At 51.3% G+C, this 16266-nt stretch overlaps 2 protein-coding genes across 3 annotated transcripts; both read right to left on the minus strand.

Moving 5' to 3' along the window:
- Positions 1–2549: 2549 nt before the first annotated feature.
- Positions 2550–7618, minus strand: RCHY1 (ring finger and CHY zinc finger domain containing 1). Its single transcript, XM_066184800.1, has 9 exons — positions 6465–7618; positions 6260–6379; positions 5430–5545; positions 5287–5365; positions 4987–5031; positions 4826–4884; positions 4482–4508; positions 4066–4186; positions 2550–3842 (listed from the first exon to the last, which is right to left on the minus strand). The coding sequence occupies exons 1-9, from the start codon at positions 6558–6560 to the stop codon at positions 3714–3716; spliced, it is 792 nt and encodes a 263-aa protein (XP_066040897.1). The 5' UTR covers positions 6561–7618; the 3' UTR covers positions 2550–3713.
- An 82-nt stretch (positions 7619–7700) lies between these two features.
- Positions 7701–16264, minus strand: CDKL2 (cyclin dependent kinase like 2). Of its 2 annotated transcripts, XM_066184796.1 has the most exons (13): positions 15923–16264; positions 13815–14009; positions 13354–13532; positions 13123–13235; positions 12807–12946; positions 12419–12507; positions 11806–11932; positions 10911–11182; positions 10674–10764; positions 9813–9924; positions 9596–9702; positions 9204–9296; positions 7701–8701 (listed from the first exon to the last, which is right to left on the minus strand). In XM_066184796.1, exons 1-12 carry the CDS (start codon positions 16088–16090, stop codon positions 9237–9239), a joined length of 1653 nt encoding a protein of 550 aa, XP_066040893.1. In that variant the 5' UTR covers positions 16091–16264; the 3' UTR covers positions 7701–8701; positions 9204–9236. The 2 variants fall into 2 exon arrangements, 1 of the variants encoding a protein (XP_066040893.1); XR_010721116.1 differs by lacking the exon at positions 7701–8701 and having other exon boundaries at positions 9216–9296; positions 9475–9702.
- Between the last annotated feature and the right edge of the window lie 2 nt (positions 16265–16266).

Below are 16266 nucleotides of genomic sequence, written 5' to 3' on the forward strand. Positions count from 1 at the left end.
TGAAGATGCTTAGGATGAGTAAAATTCCTTTTCCTTTTTTTTTTTTTCTTTCCAAATTTCCTTTTTTGGCACCCAAAAAGCAGCAAATTAGGCTATCTTGGCTAAGAAAAACCACAAACTGAGTTTAAAAACCACCACCCTTCTTCTCTGGAAATAAATTGGGTGTTGTGCTGCTGCTGCTGCTAAACCGAGGGAATAAAGGGAGAGGAAAAGCCATCACCTTCACTTAAAAGTGTGTAACCCCAAGGGAATAAATTCCTTTTTCATGCAGGAGGACAGAAGTGGGGCATCAGTTTTCCTGCTCAGCCCTGTGCCTGGATCCTCAAAATGAACTCCTCTCTCTTGCCTACAACGCAAGGAAGAAGCTGTCCATGTTTTGGGGGAGATCCGAGGGTGAAAACGGTTTCCTCCCTTCTTTGGGACCAGACATCATCCCCGGGGCCTTTATTCCCAACGCAGCTGTCCTGGGACACGGGTGATCTGGACATGGATGATGTGTTTCCGTCTGCAGGACTGTTTGCCAGCACGAGCCAAGGCACAGGGCGGCCTAGAGAACGACAGATGGGTTTGGCAAGTGGAAAAAGCACTTCAGTTTGGGGGGGTAATGCCCTCGAGAGGGCAGATGCCTGTGTTCTAGGCAATGGCTTCCAACACCCCTCTCACGGGAATGACGCGATCCCGCTCCGGGTCTCCCGCCTTGCCCTCGCTGCAGAGCCGCCGGCTGCTTTATCACCGCTCCCAGCCTCCCTCTGGCCTCCCTAATTATGCTCTTGTTTGGCTCATTTGGGAATATTCCCATTTATCATCCCTGTTTCCAGGCGTCGTCTCCTCAGACTCCTGGTGAAATTACCGGGGTGAGCAGCAATGAACAGATCCTGACTGCAGCCTCCTGGCTGCTTCTTGGGCACAGGAATCGCTTCAGGTGTCAGAACCCAGCTCCGGCTGGGAGCCTGAAGGAGCAAATCCAAGGAAACCTCCCCGTTTCCAGCGCGGAGGTCCCGGCACAGCCCCGGGCTGAGCTTGGATCTGCAGAGACGGATGCTCGCCTGCCCCTCTGAGGTATAAATAGCACAACACGAGGAGCCTCACCCTCACTGCGTTCCTTCCAGCTGGAAATTTAAAAGCAGATGGTTTCTCTGCAGCCGGGCAGGGGTGAGACATCAGCCCCAGCCCCGGGAAAGGCACAGGAGAGGGTGGCTGAGCTGGAGGTTTAGCGCTGAACACCCCAACTTCCATCCCAAACGACCAAAACCACACCAGAGGCATCAAACCTGCCTGAAACTGGGGATCCCCATTCCCCACAGCTCCTGGGCCACTGCCCTGCAGCTTCCCGCGGGATGGAGGGCTCTGCCGGGCCCCCCAGTCCTGCATTGCTCCACTTGCTGCCTTCCCGAGCCCCTCTCCCGGGTTCCGCATTCCGCGGCAGGCCCTGGCTCTATTAATAGCTCCGTGACCTTGTGTGTGGCCGCAGTCCCTGCTCCTGCTGGAACTCCACATTTTTCCCACAAAGCAGCAAAAAAATTCCATCTGCTCCTGATTCTGGCCCGGATGGGTGAGCAAGGCAGGATTCCGGGTGCCAGGGAGTGCGGGAGCTTCCCAACAGCTCCCGTGGCCAGCGGGCAAGCTCTGGCCGAGGCAGCTGCTGCTTCCATCCCAGGATCATCTCAGTGCCCTGATCCCAGCATCCTTCCCGCTCCCATCGGCTGCATCCCCACGGGCAGGGCAGCAAAGCTCCGTACAGCACCTCCCATCCCATAAAGCAGCTTCTCCTCGCCCGTCCTTTATCCCCTCCATTGTCCTCTATCCCCCGAAAATGCCATTCCTTTTCCTGCTGTGCGATTTATTCCCTGGCAAAGGGAGTTCAGGGCCCGGTGCCAAGGTAAACACACCAAACGGCGGTTCAGCATTCCCTCAGCATTCGTATCCCCTCGTGCACCTTCCAGAGGAAAACACCAAAAACAGGAGAGCAAAAGGTCAAAATCACCTGGAGCCCACACCGTGGATCATTCTCCTTCCCCATACCAAAGTTCAGCAGGAACTGCTCTTCCAAAGCTCAGGTCAACTAAGGGTTCTCTTTCAGCTTCTTCTTGTGGCTGGAACCCAAACAAGAATATTTCCAATTAATAACTGGAATAAAATTAGCTTCCCACTTAACAGCGAACCTGTTTGGCTGTGGACTTGACCAGCAGAGTTTTACAACACACTCCAAGGCTACTTGGCCGGAGTTTTCTGGGATGACAACTCCTGCAGGCTGATAGGAGCCCCACAGGCACTTCCATGCTTACCTGGGAGCAGGTCTCCATCTAGGGAAGGAAGTGGAGTCACCAGGTGCCAACCAAAGCGGCAGGGAGTCCTGCTTGTACCACAAAACAAAAATAAAAAACCACAGGAGCTCGTAAAAAATAAAGGGCTTATCTTTTCTTAGCAGTGTCTCTGGCCTCGCACCTCACATCCAACGATTTTTCAGCACTGAATCATGGTTTAAACTCAGCTGGGAATTTCCAGGGAGCACGTGTGTGAAAGAAGAGCACATCACGCACAGTGTCGTTTGTTTATTTTAATGGAGACCTTATTTGACATTTATTTATAGCAGTGAGAAAAGTGCTCCAGAAAAAGATACCCCCAGTCAAGGCAAGCTACAACAGCTATCATCCAAATCCTAAATGCTCCATACAGAAAGGGGCGCTGTTGGATTAAGAAAAGCTCATTTTACAACGGAACAAGTTAAAAATGAGTAGCTGTAATCTGAAGAGTAACTGACTCTTTTTTATATCTATTTACTGCAATGTATCTGCATGTGAAATCCAGAGAAACCAAGAACTTTCTGCAATTTTTAAGACTGCAAAACACCTCAGGCAGGACGTTAGGGTTGGGTTGGGGTTTTTATTTCTTTTTTAAAAGGCAGACTTTCGGCCTCCCATTCTCTCTCTCCCCTGCAGCGAAGTTCTACCATTCACCAACACCAAAACCACAGAAAGTTGGTCCCTGCACCGCTGGACTGCTGCTATTTCAGTGAACATCTCAGGCTCAGCCTGACGTGAAGTATGTGCTTCCCTTTAGGTACTCAACCAGCAAAACCGAGCTATGGACTTCTCTAAAAGGCTACACCGCCTCGGCCTCTGCCAGAGAACAGTGCAAAATGAGGAAAAAACGGGGGAAAAAGCAACTGTGGCTGGCAAAGGAATGTGAGCGAAGGGATGGCAGCGAGTCAGGATGGGCGTCCAAGGGAAAAAAGGGGCCTTTGCACCTGGGTCTTCCAGCTGCTCATCCCAGCAGGCAGGGCAATTCCCTTGCTTCGAGGGAATTCTGCACACACAGGTGACGGTGCATGAAGGGAACCACTCCTGCCTGCCGTGCCTGTGCAGCGGCGGCTCTGGGGCATTCCTCATTCCCAGGAAACACCAGGTCCTCGCACACAACCCCACGGATGTTGGTGCCAGCCGAAAAGGCCTCGCAAAGCGACCCGTTTTCCCCAGCGCTGCACCTCCGCCTCCCGTCCCCTTCAGCTGCCCCGGAACTCCTCCTGCTGCTGCATCAGCTGCTCATCACGTCTCCCCGTGCTGCTCTTCCAATCTGCCTCCTCCCTGACGCAGTAAAGGGCTCCTGGAACTTGGAAAACCGGAATTTTTACTGGCAAGAGCTGCTTGGTTTGTGAAACAGTCTCTCCGGCGGCGCGGCGCTCCCCGTCCGGCCGAACGCCGCACGCATCCCAGTCACTGCTCCTCCAAGGACAGCCGGCACCGCCCGTCCTGCGCCGTGTTGTAGGACTCACAGTTCTGGCACTTCATGCCCAGGAGGTGGAACTGCACCGTGGAGCGGGCACTGCAGTCGTTGCAAAGGATCTGCACGCACACAGGGAAGGGAGGGAGAGGCTGCAGCACCAGCAGTGCGTGTATATAAACAGGAGTGATGAGCACCCGAGGCCTACACGTGACTTTCCCTCATCATTCCCCGCCCCGTGGTCTGGCTTCTGATCCAGCACGTGTCCCTAGTGCCCTCTACTGCCAGTAACTCCGAGGCTCAGCTCCATGAAAACCAGGCAAGGGCGCAAGGCCGACCTCTCACCTCCACCATCATGTTCTGGTACTCCGTGGGCATGGGAGTCTGTGCCACTTCTGCGTCCAGCTGGCGCCAGTACCTGGTCATGTCCAACGCCGAGTGCATGCACAAAGGACACCTGTAGCCTCTGGCAGAAAGAGGGGGAAACGCCTGAATCAGAGGATGAAGTGAGGCCGTGAAACAAGTCCATTCGTAGGGACAGGTTTCATATTGTACCAGGCAAACAAACACCACGAAACAGCAAGTGCTTGCAAACAGAACTGGAGATTAAATGCCCTTTATCCCTTTAAGTTACCCCTTCATCCCTTTAGGATCTGCCTTTAACTTAGCTGGTAAAGAATTAGCATCATGACTTTTACCTCTTGAAGCAATGTGTTTGGACTAGGATAATATCGAGAGGAAAGAAGTTTGGAAATACTTACTCCTTCAGCATTTCATCGTAACATGTTCTGAAAAGGAAACACAGGTGAGTAAGAAGAATGGAATTACTGACAGGCAACACACCTGGACTGCACAAAGGGAATAGCCACACAGGTATCCCCAAGGCAGAAATTAAAAAACATCCCTAGGCCAAGTGACAGGAGAGCTTCACACTGCCAAAACGGACCGAGGAGGAAGACAACCCGCATAAATAAAGTATTTCCTGGTGAAACACTGTTCTCACAACGCAGGTCCCTCAGAAACCAGCTGATACAGACTGAACGCTGCTGAACAAACACCCAACACAATGCAGCAGGTATTTCCCTTTCTCAGGTGCCTGCTTTACCTGTGAAGAAGGTGACCACATGGCAGAACATGAGCTCCAACACGAGATGTGTGAATATCCTGTTTGGAAGCAAATGTAAGACAAAAGGCAAGAAAATTTAGTCAGACACAGTCAAAAACAGGGCCACACAGTTATCCAGGAGATGAAAAGACGCTGCTCACCTCCAAACATATTGGACAGTCCTGCCTGGAGACATTTTCAATACACTTTGCAAATGGAAAAAGAGAAGAAAAAGTTATTCTGCTGCACAGTTTTCTGTGATTTCTTATATTGTGAAGTTCCACTATGTAAAATTTCTTATGTCTTCAATCAGTGGCATCTGTGTTGCTGTTAGGTGAATTTAGAGAAGGAGAACCCCCTGCTCTCCCTGTTCCTGTGGCCTCAGATGGGGCCAAGGCACATCCAGCTTCACGTTCAAGCTGTCACTTTTTAAGACACGGAGGCAAGCGGTGTATCCTCACCTTGTGCTTTCCCTGGAGACTCAGGCTCAGGCACAAATTACACTTGGAGCAGTGGAAGAAATCCTCCTTGGGGCCAATCCTGCGGAGAGAGGTGTCAGGGCAGGGCCGGTCCCCACGGAGCCGGGCCCGCCGCCCGCACGCACCTGCAGATGCCGCACTCCTGGCAGTGGTACTGCTTCTTGTCACGGTCAAACAGGTGGCAGATGTCACAGTAGTACTCCCCAAAGAGGCTGTCACAGCCCTCACAGCGCTGCTGGGCCTGAGGGGACAGGAGCATCCTGAGTGCTGCATCCAGTTCCAGGCTCCAACAGGAGGGGCCTGAGAGCTAGGAAGCTATCAACAGACTGGAGCATCTCTCTTATGAGGACAGGCTGGGGGAGCTGGGCCTGGGCAGCCTTGATAAGGGATGGCTGAGGGGATCTAGTCAATGTCTGGAGGGATGAGGAAGGTGCCAAGAGGATGGAACCAGCCTCTGCTCCGTGGTGTCCAGAAACAGGCCAAAAGGCAATGGGCAGAAACTGATGCACAGGCTATTCCACCTGAACAGGAGGAAAAGCTTCCTTGCCGTGCTCTGGAACAGAGTGCCTAGAAAGGCTGTGGAGTCTCCCTCACCGGAGATATTCCAGAACTGCCTGGACACAACCCTGCACCACATGCTCTGCGATCACAGAATATCCTGACTTGGAAAGGGACCCACACGGTTCCTCACGTCCAACGCTTAGCCCCGCCCAGGCCAGCTCCAAGCATCCCACCTAGCGCCTGAGAGCGCTGCCCAAATGCCTCTCGCCCTCTGCCAGGACTGGAGCCGCGAGCACTATTCCAGCGCCTCGCCATCCCTCCGGCTGAAGAACCTTTTCCTCCTATCCAAGCCCAACCTCCCCTGACACATCGTCGGGCCATAACCCCGCTAATCCGGCTGGAGCAGGGGGGTGGGACGGATCCCTCCTGCGCCCTCCGCGCTGCCCGGACCCACCTTCTGCAGGAGGCGGCAGCGGACGCACTGCACCTCGGACACGCGGAACCGGTCCAGCTGGTGCTCCTCGGCGCCGTCGTGGCACAGCCGGCACGGGTACAGCTTCCCGCAGCACGGGGCCTGGGAACGGAAGGACACGGCATGGATCGGGGCGTGGATCGGCCACCACCGCTGCCCACGGCGCGGCCGCCCCCCGCTCACCCACCCGCAGCCGGCAGCCCCGCCGGTAGTGCTCGCATCCCTGCTCGAGTCCCTGTTCGCATCCCGGCTCGCATCCCTCTGATCCCGCCGCCGTGGCCATGGCCGCCGCCGCCGCCTGGCCCCGCTGCCCCGCTTCCGCTTCCTCACAGGCGGTTCCGGAGGATTGGGAATCTTCAAAGTGGCTTCCGATTCCTCCCGCACTGAACCTTCGTGTTGCCCTTCTCGCTGGAGCCTGCTTCGAGTCGGAGGGGAGCGCTGGAGATCACCCAGTCCATCTCCCTGCCACGGCAGGGTCACCCCGAGCAGGTGACACAGGTGGGCTGGGAATGTCTCCAGAGAGGGAGACTCCACGACGAATCAGAGAATATGCCGAGTTGGAAGGATCCAACTGCATCATCCAGTCCTGGCCCTGCACAGGACACCGCACCGATCGCACCTGGTGCCTGAGAGCCTTGCCCCAAATGCCCCTTGAGCTCTGTCAGGCTTGGTGCTGCGATCGCTGCCCGGGGGAGCCTGTGCCAGAGCCCTGCCACTCCCATGAAAAGAAGTTCTGGAGAAAACAGAGGGGAGACCTCGGCACTGTAGAGATCTTCCTCCCGAGGGGAAGAAGTGGAGGGGCAGCACCGGTCTCAGCTGTCTGGTGACAGGACCCGAGGGAACGGCTGGAGCTGTGCCAGGGAGGGTTAGGTCGGATAATAGGAAAAAGTTCTTCACGCGGAGGGTGGTCGGGCACTGAACAGGCTCCCCAGGGCGGTGGTCACAGCATCGATCTTAACAGAGCTCAAGGAGGGCTTGGACAAAGCTCTCAGGCACGTGGTGGGATCCTCTTGACAAGCACCTTGGAGATACTTGCATGGATTGGTGAGATTCCTGCTGTCTTCTCTCCTCTAGACTGAGCAGGCCCATCTCCCACAGTCTCCCCTCCTGAGAGAGATGGTGCAGACCCCTCATCATCTTTGGCCTCTGCCGGACCCTCTCCAGTAGCTCCTTCTCTTTCCTGACCTGTGGAACCCAGAACTGAACACTTCAGCTGTGGCCTCACTAGGGCCAAGTAGAGGATCACCTCCCTGGACCTCCTGGCCACACTCTTTCCCTAAAACCTTTCTTTCTCTCCCCCACACACCAAATTTTCTCCAAAAAATCTCCACTCTTCCCTCCCCAATCCTTCTTTTCCCCCCTGCGTTTGCCCATGGCCACCTGACTGACTGCTGTGAGCATCTACTTGGACAGTCAAGCCTGGAACTGGACGATCTTTTTATTTACAAATGAAATGTACATGTCAAGACACAGCATAGAGACAAATCCCTAAACACAACGACTTCAGACCATATTCTGTCGTGATCCATCGATGGGAAAGGCTGCATTTTGTGGAAAAATAAATTCCAAAGTTAATGACACCATGTGAGTTGTGACAGGTGATGGAAAACAGCTGTGAGAAACACAGGGACAGCCCAAAACTGACCACAGACAAACTAAGGGCAAATCAGCAAAGACTGTTTCCGAACAGTCGAGTTTTCTTTCCCCATTCTCCCAAGGGACCTAAAAGAATGAGGACTTGAGTTACTGATACATTCCATGTGTCACCTGCATCACAGCTCAGTATTCCACAGGGATGTTCTTTCCTTCACCATCAACAACAGCCAGACAACATTCCCAGGTAAACACCTCCAAGGAAACTGCCTAAACATGGGGTCAAAAATGTGAAGGGAAAAGGAACCTAAAACAAAGTGACAAGTGCATTAGCAAGGGTTTCAAAGGAACAGCTGCAGATTTGCACATTTAAATATTGCGTTTCTTGCACAAACATTTTCCTCACTGTCAAGGCAAAGGTGCTCTTCAATCCAGATCAGACAGCCCACCAAAACACGAGAATTTTGGCAGCTGCTTTCGTCACTACTCATTGGAAAGGAAACCCCTCATGCGGGCAGCAGCTGGACAAAAGAAAGCCCAGCTTCCTTCTGAGTCCTCCAAAGCAGCTCCTGCCCTTGTCACACACCCATCACCAGTACTCTTCTCAGACAACACCTGGCCCTAAGCCAGGAAGTCAGCATTCCAGGGGCTTTTTGCATGCAAGAAATCCAGCAGCAACGGCAGTGCCAGCTCCGTCCTCAGCGTGGACCCGAGCCACTTCTGTGGCAGCCTGCTGCACCAACAGGAGTAAGGGATCCTCCTCTCCCCTGCAGAGACCTGGCAGCTTTAGCCCCTGGAAACTCAGATGGATTGTTCCCACTGTTCAGCCACCTGCATCAAGAGGAGAAAAGGAGAATTACTCTGGACAGACTAACAAAACACAGAAAGTGCTCCCTGGTGAAAGGCTTCCTTCATTTTGATTTGTTACACATCCTTACCTTGCTGAAGCTGTGCACTTACACCTCTGTGCTTCACAGATCAGAAAACTTGAGTTGTTCTTTCCCTTCCTCACATGCAGGCAGCCAGATTCCCCTTTTTCTGTTATTCTACCAGCTTGTTCAACCCCCCCAAGTTCATGAGCTGCTTAATTTCCAACCCCAATGCCCAGCATTAATGATTTACTGGGCAGAGCAGGCTGTGTCCTGCCCTCAGTAAGAAGTCTGCCATAGCAGCATGTCCTCACCAAGAATGTGAAGTATAAAAGAATTTTCCTATTGCATTTCCCATCCCTAGGTAAGTGTTCATGAAACCATCCATTTGGAAGCCACCAGAAGGCCACCAAGCAAAAAAACTGAAGCCCCCAGCAGGCTACACAGCAGAAATGAAAGCCCACCTCTTACAGGCAGGTGTGACCATCTCCCCAGGGCTAGTGCTCGACCCTGGGGAAGTTGCCTTCTGATGTATCCGGCATCAAGGTCCCTGACAGCTGTGAAATGGGAAAGAAGGAGACAGGATCAATTTCCAGGCGCAGCATAAACAGAGAAGACAATCAGATGCAGCCTTCTAAAGACATATGCAATGCCAAACACCTAACTTAAAACAAAACTGTTCTTTGGTCAAATCAGGCTTCCAAAATGCTCCCCCCCCCTCCATGTGAGATTTACAATCCCAAGGCAAGTTCTGCTCCTTTAGGAGTCAAACTGGAATTCTGTGGGCCATGCTGTTGAGGAAGGTCACAAACCAAACAAATACAGAGCAGCACCAACGACTTTATTGCCTTGATACCTGCTGTGAAGCCAGACTTGGGTTATGAAGGTCGATAGCAGCGAGGGAGGGGACTCGGGACTCTGTAAACGTTCTGGTTTCCTTTTTCAGATATCTGGGATGCCAAGCTGTAAACACAACCAAGGCATGCCATGTTAAGGGAGTGAGAGCTGACACACTGCTTCCTGACACTTGTTTGGTGACCCAGGTTTTATTTAGAGGACCTCAAAGTTCCTACCTTCCACTCCTCTCAGCTCAGGGAGATGATTTAGTTCTGGCAAACGCACATCTGCCTTGGGGAATTCCCATTTTTTCTTATTTGCCCGAAGGATGGGTTTTTCATTAGCAACCTGTAATCAAGGGCATAGAAAAAAATAAAGCTATTTTCAAGCTTAGAAACAGCTGTAACGCAGCAATGTTCTGATGGAGTTGCAATTTGTACAAAAGTGAGACAAAAGATTCTGATGTGTGTGAAGGAATTCAACCTGCTCAGGTGCTATTTATACAGAAGCAACGGAAAAGCAACGGCAAAATAAAAACAATCATCTAAGTGAGGCTGCTTTCGGAGAGATAAAATACAGGACTTTGAGAATGTCTGGGATTAGTTATCTGGAAAAAGGCAAATGCTCCTGGCTGGCATGGTAATAATCATGCCTAGGTAGTGAGAGCAGAGGAACACTTTCCATTTCACTTGTTTTCCTTATCAATTTTTAATGCATTTACGACATGACTAAGTAAGGCCCTGGCTGCATTAAATCCACACACTCAGTTCTGCTTCAGTAGCCCAGCACACATGGTCTATCTTTCCTGGCCAGGCAGGGGACCATGGATATATTCCAAATCTTACAGATACCCTGTGCTGGACTGCTCCCCTCATTTAAAATTGTTTTCTGACATAAAATGTATGTTATGTAAGAACTATTGGCAAGGGATAACGAATGAAAAAAAATCTGCAGGAAAGAAGGGGTAACAAAACCAGTATTTCTAGTGGGGAGTTGGGGTGAAAAAATGGAACAGATGGAGTTCTTGAGAACACAGCACACAGTTGAATTTATTTTTGCTTGGCCAAGGGGGACAGACAGACAGAGAGACGACTCACCGGTGTCAAGCTGACACTGCAACGGCCCACCGGAGAAGGCCTCCGTGCCTTTAGCAATGGGTTCAAGCATTTTTTACTCTTTTCATCAAGCCTGAAATCAAAAATGCCCCAAAGTTGGTATTAGCTGGGGTAACACAGCAAATATAAAGCAAGAAATGCAAGGGATCCCAAATCCCTGCACCTCCCAGGACATCACAGGAATGAGGGATACAAGCTTTCCCAGCTCTGCTCCCATACCTGTAATTAAGGTTCCCAGGCCCAGAACCCATGCCAAATGTAGGAGAGAAATTCTGGTTGATGGGAGGGATAAATGTGCCCTGGTTCTTGGTGTAGTCCAAGCTGCTGCTGGAATCTTTCAGGTTGGTCTGAGGGCTGAATTTAAACGGGTTGATTGCGCCGTCGTAGAGGAAGCCCAGCTTGGAGGACTGATCTGCTTTCTCTACATCAGCTTTACAGGGCTTGGTCTTTACCAGCTTTCCATCTTTGCCCCTTGGGCCCGTGCTGAAATCCTTTTTGGGAAGATAAACATCATCTTTCCTTACAGTCATGTTAAAAAAAGCAGTTTACAGCAGTGCATGCAAGAAAAACAAAAAACGTGTCAGGAGCCTATGTGTGCATGATTCTGCAAGAATCTAATGGAGGCAGAACAGGTTTTGTTAGAAAACCTCTGCTTCCCATCAAACAGGAGAAAACTTGTCAGGGTGCCAGCACTCTCTGTAAATAAGTCACTTGAGACTGGAATCAGAAGTGATGGAGGAAACACAGCTGTATCCTGTGTCTCTTCCGAAGAAATTAGATAAAAACTCATCTCAAAGTCACCTCAAAGTCACTCTGAACCTTCCTTGGTATCCAGCTGAAAGGAAATTTTTTAATTTTGGGGACAGGGCTTTAAAACAGGTTAACAGCAGCATAAAGCATGACTTATGCTTCCCAAGTGATTCCCCTTCCAGCTCTGCATTGCCAGGGACTGCACCACTGTGTGGTTCACCTGCAGGGGACTGGCCAAAGAGTCACCTGCACGTGCCCAAGCTATTTCCTAGGAATTTAAACTGCTGCACCTGTGTTACAAACAATGATTTTAAAACATGAGAAAAAAAAAAAATACAGGTTTGGAAAACACAGATGGACCAACCTGGACGCTGATTGTTTTTCTTTCTTCTAAAACATCATCTTTGTCCCTTTTACAGATTTTAGGGTTCTTTTGGAACTGATGGTCTCTGGCATCTTTCTGGACCTTTTGTTTAAGCTCCTTAGTAAATCTACATTCCATGTAAGGAGAAAGGAAAAGAAAATTAATAAAAGGGCTTCTGTTTATGTTAATATCATCATTTGTTAAGCCCAGGCTCAGATAGCCTTTTAAGTACTCAAACAAACTGTGCCTTTTAACTAATGAGAGGCCAAATGTAGTGTATACATTAAACTAAACAAGATCTTCAGCAGGCATTTTTCACAATACAGCAATGAAGGTGTTTGCATCCCAGTTTGGTGCAGACGCAGACAGTGAACGCAGTGTAAGACTGTACTACCCAAAATGGTGTGCCACTGATGAAGTAATGTCACAAGGTAAACGTGCCGCTGCATCGCGTTCCCTTCCAACTGTTCTCCTGTTTCCAAGAAGGTCAAGCCAAAACAAACTGAGACATTCAGCAGCTGTCAGCTCTGCAAACCCAGTGTGCAGTCTTCAAGCACAACCGCTTCACTTCTTTCTAACCTGAGCCTGCAGTGGGCAGGAAAGGAGCTTTTACCTTTCAGCAAAGCCATCCTTGTTGAAGAAATCACCCTGCAGGAGTTTGGAGCAGGACGGTCTCTTGTCTGGGTCAATCTGCAAGCACTCCTGTCAAACCACAGGAGGAGGAAAACACACCAGGAATTAAACAAAGGCTTTGGCATGTCTGAGTGAAAGATCCCTGCAGGATATGCAGTGACCCCAGTGGCCCTGCAGGGCTGAGTGCCCCCATGGCCCTGGACTGGAGCTCTGGCATCCTACGGCCCTCACCAAGCTGCCAACCCAAGCAGCTGCCCACTGCATAGGGGGCTGAGAAAAAGGCACTTTAACAGCCCTGTACACTCAGCTGCACGAGGTGAAGGACAGGGAAACAGAGAAACATACACAGGAAACAACCGGTTAATTACCTTGGCTAAGTCCAGCGCGGCAGGAGGGAGCTTGGGATAGCGTTTCTCCAGGGATTCGAGCTCCTTCACCTCAGGCAACTTCATGCCAGCAAAGAGGGGGTTCTTGTAGAATAACTCCTGTTGTCTTGGAATTAAGTTACCTGGAATCATGCAAACAAAGCAACCACATGGAAAAATAGAGGCCAGAGAGGCTGAAATGTTGGGCCAGCACTGCAGTTAAGGGCTACAGTCTGGGTTGGTATCTTCCCACCCACCAGAACAAATCTGAGCCCTTCATTCCCGAGCTAGCAGGAGGAGCCCCGGGGGCTCTTCTTACCCAGGCACTTGGTGATATGGAAGAGCTGGTCAATGTCCGAGTCTCCAGGGAAAAGGGGCTCTCCTGTCAGCATCTCTGTTATCAGGGAGCCAATAGCCCACACGTCCACAGGCCTGGGGAGAAAAACCACCAGCACCCCAGCTCAGCACAGCTTTGTCACTCCCAAGGCTGAGCCACAAGATGGAGCAGCCTCTCCTTGGTGCCCTTCCCAGCCTGGCAGGCCAGACCCACCTGCCGTATCTGGTGTCCCCCACCAGCAGCTCCGGGGCCCTGTACCAGCGGGTGGCCACGTACTCCGTGTACACTTCCCCAGAGGCTGCCAGGGGCCGGGCAAACCCGAAGTCGCAGAGTTTCACAATCCCCGACTGGGAAACCAGTATGTTTTCTGGCTTAATATCCCGATGGATTATCTGCACAGAGAAAAGCAAGTCAAGGCAAACTCCCTGCTTGTACCATAGCACGCTGACTGGCTCAGCAGAAAGCGCAGCTTTCTCATATTCAAGTAGAAAATTACAGGCAAACACAGAACCTCTAATTTCAGACACATTTATTTTATGTCTCTCTTTTCCTGCTCAGACAAAGCTCTACTTTTCTTAAGTTCAAATATATATAAATACAAAAAAATTATGCTTCTGTTCTAATACGTATCTATTGATTTTTAGCTGCAGAGCTGATTTCTTGCGCGTACTTACGTTGTGGCTGTGACAAAAGGCAATTGCTCTCATAATCTGAAACAAGTATTTCCGAACCCTGTCGTAGTCCAGCCCACTGGGAGAGGCCTCGAGGTCATTGAGCACCGTGTGATCCACAAATTCAAACACCAGGTACCACCGCTTCTTCCTCTTACACACATCCAGCAGGTTCACCAGATTCTCGTGCCTGAGTTGCTGTCACAAAACAGGGAATGTTTAGCGAGGGAAAACGCTTACTTAGGGCAAACTACAAAGGGAAATTTTTTTTTTTAAATTTTGCAGGTAATCTTTTTTACCTGCGGCCCAGCTGGGACAGTACCAAAAAAATGCAACTTGAATAAAAAGAGGAAGAAAAAGCAGCTGTGTTTTCTAGTTATTTTGTCATAGCGTTCCCGGCAGGCCGAGAATCCACCTCCAGTTTGTTACACATTTATCACACGCCAACAGAAAAGGCCATGCTACAGAGCACAGTTATTTATTAGCTGCAGTCTGCCAGGGAAACATCACCACAGGCTGCCTGGAGGCAGCACCAGAGCCCAGGGCTGTGACCCAGGAAGATGCAAAAGGACTGCAGAGCACAGGGAATTGTAGGGGAAACTCTGCCAGTGCAGAGGCAGTGCCAGCCAGCCTGCATCTGTGTCTGCCCAGATTTCTTAGAAGGTCCGACAAGAGAAGAATTTTAAAAAGATCATCAATAAGAGAAGAAGCTCTTTTCCCAAGAAGGATTTATTCCCCACACAGGAGACCTGAAGAGGTTTTGCTGTTTTCAGACACAATTAAATTTCTGCCCAAACTCAAGAGGAAAAAAAATCAAAAATTAAAACTAAAGATTCACAGGGAACAAGGGAAGAAACTACAAAGAGACTAAACCTCCAGATATTTATTTCTCCTGTGAGAGGTCACCCTTCCTGAGCTGTGTATGCAAATGTTCCCCTTGCTAAGATTCCATTCACCCGGGCAAACCAGTTAATTCCCAACACACCTGGGTGGTGCTCAGTCACTCAGTAACTGGTGAGCCTGGCTAATGGAGCAGGTACAACCCAGGCTCACGCAGATCCGCTTCAAAAGGGTTGGAAGGGATAATGCTTGGAGCTGCTGGCTGTGTCTCCAGCTCCAGCACATACATTTCTATTAACTCTAACTCTGTAGCTCTTGCAGTAATGGCAAATATCTCTTTCTTTTTTTCCCCTTCAGTGCACAGGAACTGTAAGCTGGCAGATTTAGGAAGAGACGCTTGTGGCAGACAAGAGGACAGGACAAGTTTGCCAGTATTCCCACCTCTGGGAATATCCCACATCACAGGAGTAGCCCGGATGCACTCCGAGCGTAGTAAGATTTTCCTTCTCATTTTCCCCAAACACATCCTCTGCGTCCCGATGTTCAAAACTCCCACACGTGCCCAGGCACAGGGACAAGCACTCCTGTGGGACACGAGAAGCTTCTCTGGACAAGCCCTGCCAGTGCCTCACCACCCTCACGGGGAATCATTTTTTCCTAATATCCAAACAAGAGCTACTCTCCTTCAGTTTGAATCCATTCCCCCTTGTGCTTCCCCCTTCCACCACAATGCTGCCACCAGGCAAATCCCACACTCCAACGGCGAAGGGCACAGTGCCAGCTGGCTCCCACCTGGGGGCTATCCATGGGGGAAACATGGAATCTCATCGGAGTCCTCCTCCAGCCTCCTGCCTGCCAGGAAGGTGCCATGAATAAAAGAAAATAAAGGAAGACCTCCCCAGAAGCATTTTCCCGTCTCAGTGACACCGGCAGCCAGGTCACCATCCGCCCGCAGGCTTTGAAAGGCCAGCAGCGTTCATCCTATTTTCAGCAAATTCCCGGCAGCAAAGGACAGGCGTTTGGGACAGGGGGACAGCTGCCACCAGGAGGCAACAGAGACCGCGTGCCATTCCCTGCGGAACGCCAGAGCATCGCCAGACCCTTCCAATCCAGCATTCCCCAGGTGAGCCCAGCACAGCACTCGGGCGAAGCGAAAAGCAGCTCTACAGGGCTACTGAAGGTTCAATTAATCCAGCGGGGCTCGGCTATCAAACACAAAGCCTTCAGCGTTTAAGCACAGAACTGCCGAAAGGGGGTCCCGCCAGCCTCACCTTGAGCAGCTTGATCTCCCTCAGGGCGATCTTCCTCACCGCCGCGTCGTCGTCGCTCTCCAGGAACTTCTTGACGGCCACGATCTGCCCGCTCTCCCTGTTCCTGCACTTGGTCACCACCCCGTAGCTGCCTTCCCCCACCAGCCCCAGCACCTGGTACTTGTCCATGGCGGCGGCGGGAGGGCCCGGACCCCGAGGCAGGGACCGGGCCGGGATTCAGGGACGGCGCCGGGATGGAGGCGGCGCGCACGGCGCCCGTCCCCGACCCAACGCGTCGCTACCGCGGCAACGGCCCGCCGTAAAGCGCGGCCGCGCCCCGCTTGTCGCGAAAGGCGCGGGGGGGG

This window comes from Chamaea fasciata, unplaced genomic scaffold (genome assembly GCF_029207755.1).
Source record: "Chamaea fasciata isolate MVZ Bird 193981 ecotype frontalis unplaced genomic scaffold, bChaFas1.0.hap1 SCAF_6, whole genome shotgun sequence".
In the NCBI taxonomy this organism is placed as follows: domain Eukaryota; kingdom Metazoa; phylum Chordata; class Aves; order Passeriformes; family Sylviidae; genus Chamaea; species Chamaea fasciata.